At 36.0% G+C, this 10,361-nt stretch overlaps 1 protein-coding gene across 2 annotated transcripts; it reads right to left on the reverse strand.

The window, feature by feature from the left end:
- Nucleotides 1–760: 760 nt before the first annotated feature.
- LOC106142284 (sugar transporter SWEET1) lies at nt 761–10,299 on the reverse strand. 2 transcript variants are annotated; one of them, XM_060944368.1, is made up of 6 exons: nt 10,111–10,299; nt 7,919–8,112; nt 7,310–7,589; nt 6,711–6,830; nt 6,403–6,531; nt 761–1,674 (listed from the first exon to the last, which is right to left on the reverse strand). In XM_060944368.1, exons 2-5 carry the CDS (start codon nt 8,086–8,088, stop codon nt 6,418–6,420), a joined length of 684 nt encoding a protein of 227 aa, XP_060800351.1. In that variant the 5' UTR covers nt 8,089–8,112; nt 10,111–10,299; the 3' UTR covers nt 761–1,674; nt 6,403–6,417. The 2 variants fall into 2 exon arrangements, with proteins under 2 accessions (XP_060800351.1, XP_060800352.1); XM_060944369.1 differs by lacking the exon at nt 10,111–10,299 and adding an exon at nt 8,459–8,482.
- Between the last annotated feature and the right edge of the window lie 62 nt (nt 10,300–10,361).

A 10,361-nucleotide genomic window follows, 5' to 3' on the forward strand; every position in this document is an offset into this window, starting at 1 on the left:
TTTTTCTTACAGTTACTATAAAAAAATAAATAAGGTTACAAAAAAAATTTGTAAATCTTTGATAAAAATATTTTTGTTATATTGACATTTCCAGAAGTAATATAATGACAGAAGAAAAAAAACACATTTTTAAAGGAGGTCGTTTTATATACATATATTATGTATTTTTCTTTTAAAATAAGTTCAAAGTTCCATTTTCTCTGTGTATGCGCTAATCTCAGAAATTTATAGACGGATTTTGTTGGAAACAGCGTACTTATACTGAGAAAGGTTTAGGTATATCTATAAATGCGTAACGTGCCGTGTGGTTCCCGGCACTAATATAAAAAAGAATGGGACCACTACATCTCTTTCTCATGGATGTCGTAAAAGGCGACTAAGAGAAGGGCTTATAAACTTGGGATCCTTTTTAGGCGATTAGCTAGCAACCTGTCACTATTTGAATCTGAATTCTATCATCAAGCCAAACAGCTGTACGAGGCGCTTCAGTCTTTACAAGACTGTTGGCTCTGTCTACCCCACAAGGGATATAGACGTGATTATATGTATGTATGCATGTATGCTTAACTTGCAATTTAAAAGACTGACTTAAAAAGACTTTCTCTCTGAATTTAAATCGCTTTATCCGTTTGTGACGTGTTTCATCCGATGATGCCAAAGACAAACAGACAGCCACAAATACACGTCAAACTTAAAACTTATTTTTCCGTCGAGGATAGGAATCATCTCTTACAATAACTATACCTAGTACATAAAACAATTTGAAAGGATAAAAATAGCTTTATTAATCAGTACATATAATATTACTATCACAATCAGTTGTAACGTGATCTTTATCAAAATGGTCACGTTATTTACAGATAAAAAACAAGCAATCAAATTGATTTTAATATAATAATTCACTCACTCTTCTTAACCATTAAAAAACCTTTACTAAATATATAAAAATTCCTTTACTAAGGTGTCCACCTGTTTAGAGATATGAGGAAATATTGTCTACATAAAAAAATATGTAGATGAGTTTCGGTTTTTTTCTATATCCATGTCAAATTTTTAAAATTATCAGTATTTAACACATTATTTTTTATGTGTCCCTAATCCAATGAACACTAATATATAACTAAGTTTTGTTTATGATGCATACGAAGCTAACAAAAAATAAATTGTTACTAGTGTAATTCAATGATTGTGTCATTACGAAGTAATCGCAAGGTCAGGGTTATTACGTAGACTTAGGTAGATAACACATTTCACACTTATTTCAATACGAATACATATATCTGAGATAACATATAACATCGTTTTTATAATATACGAAACAGGAAATGCCATAATAAACTATAAATAGTTTAGAATTGGAATGTTAAGAGTTGTTTATGGTAGAAATTGATTTTAAGGTATGTAAATAGTGAACGCTTATCATTTATAGTCACATAAAATTTTTACTAAGCAGTGGCAAAATTTTAATTACATAATTAACATGGTTGCTCACAGCCAGTTAAAAAATACAAATATTAAATCCATGAAACTGACTAACAACGTATTGCTTTAAATACATCATTAGATGATCTTATCCCAATAACAATAATTAAAATCTATATGGCTTAGCCAATTGATTTCTCTTAGCTTTTTGATCACTTCATGAAAAACTTACGGTGATTAATACTAAGTACCTTAATAGCGACATTTTACCTGAAAATAAAATGTTTATTAAACATACTTACCTTATTCGAAGCTTATTATATGAGAGAGGGGCAGCTATTTCCGGTCCTAGTACTAGTCTTGACTTCCGGTTTAGGTCCACGCATCCCTCCTTCCGTCTCCTACCACGCCTCCCCCCACCAAGCGACACTAGCGCCACCACAGGCAGTTGGATTTTGAAGTCCAATATTTTCCTCATTGAGTAGTTTTTATAACACCAGGTAGATGTATAAACTAAGCTTCGAATAAGGTAAGTATGTTTAATAAACATTTTATTTTCAGGTAAAATGTCGCTATTAAACAGTACTGTACCGTTATTCGAAGCTTATTATATGAGAGATTTGTCTATTATCGCCTGGTGGTCGCTAGGGAACGTCAATGTGATCAAAAAGACTTTAAAGTCATCGAATCTATATTTTTATTAAAATATAGGTAGATGGTATAGGTGCCAGCAGTGACGAGGCATAGGTGATTATTAATGTTTTATTGTAAATCAACACATTGTTACTATATGTAGACAAATATATAAATTATAACAAACAAAATTATAAAAAGAAAATATGAAATCTGAGCATATGATTTTCTAATTTAGTGTATTAATCAATCATCTGTAGGAGTAAACAAAGCGGAAATAGAGTGAGCATGTGCTGAGGAGGGTGTTAACTCTCTCCGATAAAATCTAAAGAACGTATTAGCAGATTTCCAGTTTCCCCTGGAAAGTATGTCTTCCAGTTGGAAATTTTCTATCCAACTCTTAGATGCAACAGCTGATCTCAGACTTCCTGGAGTGGCTTCTATTCCCGCGTCATTAAGTAGTTTCTTCACCCAGCCTCCGATAATTGTACGCGAAGCGGGTTTAGGGGTTCCTGTTATGGTTACAAAAAGACAATCACTTTTAGCCCGGGATCTTCGTTCTTGCGTAAGGGCAATTAGATGTTTTAGGGCCAGTATACTGGACAGAGTAGGTTATTCTCCTCATTCGGCATCCATTTCCAATTGGATTGTCGTCTTTTATCGGTATCGGTTTTAGAGCCGAAGGCAGGTGTGAAAATTATTGCATCTTCTGACACTGAGTAGTATTCAGGTGAAATTCTTAGTAATGTGAGGTCATGCACTCGTCTTCCTGAACAGAGTAGAAGAATGGTTGCTGTTCTTTTTGCTGCCTCTAATATCTCAGATTGACCGGTCGCCTTTATGCTCAAAAAGCGAATGAGGATATCCGTATCCCAAATGGGTGGTTTACTAAGTCTAGGGGTCGCTAAAGCAACGGCTTTTAGCACTTGCTTTACCAGGCTATTAGAGCTTAACTTCTCTTGGCCTTCTGGGTTGACAAATGTAGAAATAGCAGATTTATGGACAAGAATAGTGCTAAGTGAGAGCTTTTCTTTTTGGTGTAAGTCGGCTAGGAAACGCGCGAAATCAGATCCCGATGGATTATACATATCAATACCTTGTTCCTTTGCCCACTTTATCCATCTCTTCAATGCGGGCCGATAAGTGTTAAGCGTGGACCTACGCCAACTTGATGACAGCAATTCACGTTGTTCTGTTGACCAATTGGTTAAGTGTTGACTCCACCCCCACATTTCCATATCTCCTAAGTCATTTCTAATGCTTTGGATAGAGGTAGTCCTGTCAATAAGTCTATCAGAACTTAGCGTAGATTTATTACGATGAAGGGGGCAGTCAGATAATTCGCTGATGCGTTGTTCAGATGTGATGGAGGAAACACCCATGCTAGGTGGTAAGTCCATGTTTTGTTGAATGCATCGTGAACTTGCGCTCTGTCGAGCAATGTGTAGGGAACTACGTGAGCCCGACGTGATGTGAGTAGATCGATTACCAGATAGCCCCACTTTTTGAACACCTTCAGAGTCATAGCAGATTGAAGGTGAAGCCATACTGGGGAGGGTGCACCCCGTGACAGACAGTCTGCTTTGCAGTTGAAACTTCCTGAGATGTGGTAAATATTCAGGTGAATATAGTTGAGTAGTTGAATTGCTGTTAAGCAAGTAAGTTTTATCAGGGCTGTGGATTTCGTTCCCCCTTCCTTGCGGAGGTAGGAAACTGTTTCGGTGTTTCATTTCATGGCCAAGGTCGTAGAGTTCAGGTGCCGACCGTGATCTTTTAATGCATTGATAATAGCGAGCATTTCCTTCGAATTGTAGTGGAGATGCTGCTGGTTCGGTAACCATGTACCTTTGAGCAAGTCCAGAGCGAATGTTGTCTGGTTGCGTAATAATGCTCGATCCTGATTTACTAAAAGGAAGTCGTTTAGATACACTAGTACTAGAGTTCCTTCGTTTTTCAGTTGTTGTGCGATCCAATTCGCCATTGTTGCAAACACTTTTGGAGCAGAACTGATCCCGAAGGGCAAGCAGACCATTTGTAGGAGCTGATTGCAAAAAATTAGCCATAGGAACCGTCTGTGACTCCTGGCGATAGGTAAGTGGAAGTAGGCGTGATGAAAATCGATATTCATCATCCAGTTGCCTGATTGAATGAAATTTGGTACCTTTTGAATGTTTATAAGTCTGAACTTTCCCGGACAAACAAATTTGTTCGGGTTTTTTAGGTTGAATATGGGCCTTGACGTGCCGTCGCCTTTGGGGCATGGAAATATTGTCGACACAAAGCTGGGTGTAGACTTTACCGTTTCCAATACTTTGTTTTGCTCTAAAAGCTTTTTTATAATGGCAGCAGCTTCGCCTATGTTTCGAGTTTGACGTCGGAAACTTGGCATTCTCGGTGTAGGCCTTGATCGAAGTGGTATTCGATAGCCTTTTAACATGTTGAGGATGTGAGGCGGCGCCCCTCGATCCTGCCAGTGACGAGGAAACAGACTGAGCTGACCGGCACGGAAGGCCTGAGAAGAGTCAGTATCTTTTATTTGAGTCTCTCCTATCCCGGCGGGATGAGGGAGAGAAGGATCTGTTACTCCTGGGTTTGTCCTTGGGTCCTTGTCCTGGGTTTCCTCTTTGACTCTTATTTTTTTCCTGAAAGGAATACTCTTTTGTCTTCTTTGACTGTGTACCTTTTTGCTGGCTGAATTGAGGCTTTTTCTGGGTTGTGCCATGCGCTGATGTCCCGGGACCGTTCTGCGGAGCAGAGTTGCGATCCCTGGTTTTCTGCCAGAAGACTTTCCTGATGCCGCCAGCTTTTTCCAAAGCGGAGCTAAATCTTTCAGTTTCAAATAAGTTCGAACTTGATGGAGGTATTTTCCGTAGACAGCTTTTATGAAGCGGATCCTTCACCAAAGAGAGGATATTTTCTCTGCGTTGCTGAATAATCTCCGCTCTATGCCCACAAGCTAATTGCATGGTCTCGTTTGCTGCTTTACTGTAACCACTTTCTAAAAACATGCTGTTTAATTTTTCGTGAATTTCGGTGTATGATAGTGAACCATTTTGACTTGCTAGTAAAAGGAGATTTTGCATCTCTATTTGTAAGGCCTCACCTTGTTGTAACAAAGCAAATGTGATGCCTGCAAATGCCTTCTCCATGTTGACATATGATCTGGAATTGTCGTATTGCTTTACCTCATCATTCGCTTCTAAGCTGGTAAAACCCGGAGAGTGCAAGCAGGTTTTCTGTACGTCAGCATAACGCACACTGTTCCAGTCAGAGCTGTTAAACCGCTGTAGTTTCATTAATTGTTGAAGCATATGATCAGGGGTGTTAGGTATAGAAGGTTCTTTGATTTTAGTGCTCAAGGTAAAATTGAGCTTTGCTTGGTTAAAATCTGGACAAGAACCATGATGTGATTGATTGTCTGACTCATATAATTCCCCACTGACATAAGGGTCAATGCTATCATTACAGGATGGAGTATTGTGTATGTTAGTTGTAGAGGCTACGTGGCTCTTAAGTTCATTTACCTCCCTGATCAGCTTTTTAAACATGCGGTTACTCACGTTAAGCCTCTGTCTTTTCCTCTTTTTGCGTCCATGATCATTTGATGAGCTAGATGAGGATGAACTGGAGTCTGAACTCGATGATTCAGAGTGCTTCCTTTTATTTTTCGCTTTCGGGCGATCGTTTCCAATTTCACCAACAGTGCGCTCTGTTGTGGTTTCTTCATTCATACTGAAAGAAACTCTGAAAGAAACCTTAACGAATTACGGGCTTTGAACCCGTCCGTGGACGTTAGATATGACAAAGGAAATAAGTTAAAAACAATTTACGAACAAAGCGTTTGGAAAAATAACCAAATGAACTGACAAAAATATTGAAGGTAGTTTTATATTTTATTAGATAGGTAAACCAAAACACTATCTATGAACTGTATCACAGTTAGAATATCTGTTGTTTCGAACAGATACGGAAGTTTTAAGGAGAAATTAATAATTTAAAAGTACTCACAGTTTTTTCGATATGAAATACCTTTTACAATTTCTCAAATATTTTTCCTTTTACAATTTCTCCTAGAATATTTGACTAGTACCGATTATGCGGTCACAAATATGCGTAATGCGTATTGTAGAACCGTCTCGGACGGAAATAAAAACGCCAATGAGGAAAATATTGGACTTCAAAATCCAACTGCCTGTGGTGGCGCTAGTGTCGCTTGGTGGGGGGAGGCGTGGTAGGAGACGGAAGGAGGGATGCGTGGACCTAAACCGGAAGTCAAGACTAGTACTAGGACCGGAAATAGCTGCCCCTCTCTCATATAATAAGCTTCGAATAACGGTACAGTACTGTTTAATATTATTTATTCTAATCGGCCTTTTTTGCTTTAGATTTCGCCTGCTTATCTTTCGGTTTCGAGGGGTAGATTACAAACAATGATAATTGTATCCCGCACAAAATTAATCCAACCACATTTTGTATCTGTAAAAATAAAAATTGAGGATTCAACAATTAAATTATATTTTGATATTATTATATATATAAATTTCATCATCGCCTAGTTTGAGTCGGTCTAAAAAAACATTATTATGTACATATGTATAAATACTTTCTGCAATGTTTACTAAATTAATCAAGTTAATCATTTTGTTAATACTTACGACAACAAACTGGTTCTTGATTATGATTCCATACAATAGCCACATGAAGGTCACCAGTGAACCAGACAGTATGATAGGGAAAGGCATGCCCTCCGTGCTTTGATTTTTTATTATATCTTTCTGAAATATGAAATAACGTCGTTACAACTTATTACTTAAAATAAATGAAATAATTAAGAAATTTTATTTAATTAAATAAGGTTTAACAAATAATAATAATTTTAAATAAATAGGAATACTGTCATTTAATGAATAGGTACTTAAAGAGAAGTTTGAATTAAAATAAAATAAGTAGTATTAAGATAAAGGGTTGATAACCTATTAGTTTTTATGGAGTTTTCAACACTTCATAACAACTTTTAGCAGAAGTAAAAAAATATTTTTATAATTTCTCGTGTCAATTTTTTATTTTCTCCTGTCTTTAGTCCCAGTTGCATCCTTATCACTCTAGACAGGAGCCCGGGGTATACCTATGACCATGAATCCTAGATTGGGTGGTCAGGTTTTTACAAGAACCGCCTCCCATCTGACAACTGAGGTACACATTACCTGTATTAGATCGATCATGGTTAATATTACAGCATAAGCGGAAGACTTACCAATCCGAAAAGCGGAGAAGCGATCAAAACGAACATAAATGCCGTAATGATAAGCCCCAATCTATTTTCTACCAATTTAGGATCCTCATATTGGGCATATCCTATTAGTACTGCGGATAATGCTCCCGCTAACCCGATTTGCCCCCAAACTTTGACTTTCTCTTGACTATAGTTAAAGTATATCATCACGTAAACAATATTCAAAGCTAGACCAAATAAGTTGACTTGGATCATAGTGTCGTCACGAAGAATCAAACCGTATTTTAAATTGATTATACCCCTGGAATATAAAAACAGAGTTATCAGATTCCTGATTATTACGAAACATTAATTTAATTGACATTACATAAGTTATCGTTTAAAACATTTAATATCTAAAACCGTTCCTTTATATCTTATCCTAAACGCAGACATGAGTTCTACTAGAGGAAGAATAATTATTATAAACTTCCATAACACTTTAGGCTATACACTTAATATTTCAACAAGTCACCAGCATAAATTATTTTCATGTAAAATATTTTCAAATACATATTTTTCAATAGACATTACAATAATCAGACTGCCAATTACAATACTTAAAAATAAAGTATTATTACGGATACGTACATGACAAGACCACCGAGGAAGGGTGTAGCTGATACACCGCGTGTGTGCCCCTGTTTGTAAACATCCCAACAGAGGAAGGAGCCGGAGAACATCTGACCGATGGTCACGACTGCCGCTACAGCCCCCACCAGGTCCTTGTAAGGCTGCAGTACATTTGAAAGTGCCTCCATTTTGACTTTACTACGGAAAATTAACTGGAAATAATAATAAAAAATATAATAAATCTAGGAAAAGGATCCAAAAAGAGGTCTGTATTTCATTACTCGTAGAGTTTTATTATCCTCGTTTAAGAATATTCAAATGAGACAAGTGTGTTGTTACGCATTAACCGCTCCATTGTTGTTTTATTCCCTGTAGAAAAGAATACTACAAAGCAAGTAACCAAATATTTAAAAACACTAGTTATGATTTTAGTAGTAATTCGTTACATAAAATTTTACAAATAAATATATATATAACCAAATTTAATGACAAAATTATAGACCATTGAATAAGATAATTCAATTTTGTTTAAAAGTTGGTAATAATGTGAAAGAATACCGCAGTCGCTAGTAGGTGCGCCGGGTCCTCTACTCGCAAATAGACTGGACCTCTGACGGAGTATCGTTTACAATCAGAACTGATCAGCGACTGTTTTTATTAGAGCAAATGGGTTTTGAATTGGTTATAACGTACGCAACACACCCACTGAAACTACTGACGTCATGAGTTTTAATGTAGTCAATTCTGTAACAACAGCTTGTGCGTCGTAACTCAGCTGTAACCATTATCTCATAGAGGTTTTTTTGACAATGGGTTCCGCATTATGCTTTGAACTATAAGACGCTCATGGATTTTGTGAGTACTCGGATGAGAAAATGCGGAAAAATACTTGTGGAAATAAAAAAAAAACATAACCTACCATGACCTTAACTAACTTTCACTTTACCGTGCCAACCAAAAAATGTCGCCGTGATAGAACCAAGAAAATATGGTTTTTAATCTGAACTTAATTTCATTTTATGGCGAAACTATTCAAGAGTTACGCAAGAATAAACAAAAAATGTAAGCCATGCATGATTGATGACAACGCGAAAAATTTATTCGTGACACAGAAAGATAATAGGAACCTACATACACAACAGGAAAATTTTATTAATGTAAGTATTATCTGCATTTATATATATTAAATAACTAGCTTTTATTTGCAGCTAGGCCCGCGCGAATTAGGCGCCACCTACAAAAGAATACAGGGATTTCGCAAATCTCACGAAAACTATAGCTTTTACCGGGATTAAAAGTACATGTACGTACATCTCCACTCTTAATTATATACACGCAAGAAATCAAGAAGATTCGTTCAGTAAATAACGCCTTCAGAAACAATAACAAACCGTTAAATTTTATTATTATTATTATACATATACTTAAAACACACTAGCAGCTCATTAAGCTGATGCGTGTGAATTTTGATGCTTGGAGATTTTAAAAGTTTGTCTAGCCGATTCTTAAAACCATTGACTGAAGGAGCAGTTATGACACTCGTAGGAAGCTTGTTCCAGTCTGTTACAACACGATTCGGGAGAAAATTTTGTAGTGGATTCTTTTTAGCTTTCGTGCGGCATAACTTTAAAGAGTGACCACTCTGCCGCTTATTAGTAGAAAGTTGAAACAGTGCTCGAACTTACTTTTGTATTTAAATATAAGTTGAGATTATATTTAGATCTTAAAAATTACTGAGATATTATTAAAAGGAAGGCTGAAACCACAAAACGATTTTGCAGAAATTCCCCTTTTAGGCATTTTAATAACCAATTAATGGTGAAGAACAGATAATAAAAATAAAAATATATCGCTAGTTTAATCCAATTTTAATCATTCACAATATTTCAGCATATCATTTTGATATAATCTGTAAGGTAAGGTTATAAATTTATAGTCAATCCTTATAAAAAAATTCGTGGTTATTACGGATTAATTCAATATTAAAGGTTGATTAATTTAAGATTAACTGACATTGAATGTCAATCAATAACTTTAGCGAATTACCTATTATAATTAAGCGTATAGAGAAATATACATTTACATACGTATTACTTTGATACCTGTATTACTATAGAAAAATATATAACAAAAGCGAGTACGTAAATATTATATCCAATATTTTCGTGAAAAATTGTCACCCTACTGTGATTCGAATTAGCCTAACTTACCAAATATCAAAATAATGCAGCAGAACGACTGTTTAAGGAGTAATATTTTTACACCGCATCGGCTGCTTATTATTTGGTTCGTGTTATTAATTAGGAACAGGAAACTGACACCAACAAGTAACAAGACCGCAAAACTGAGAAATAAAAATGACACGGCGAATGAAAATGTGATAATTTGTGCCTCCTGCGCTGATGAAATTGACATTTGACATATGTCTTTGTGACTGACATGCCACATGCCAACAACAATT

This window comes from Amyelois transitella, chromosome 5, assembly GCF_032362555.1.
Source record: "Amyelois transitella isolate CPQ chromosome 5, ilAmyTran1.1, whole genome shotgun sequence".
Taxonomy (NCBI): domain Eukaryota; kingdom Metazoa; phylum Arthropoda; class Insecta; order Lepidoptera; family Pyralidae; genus Amyelois; species Amyelois transitella.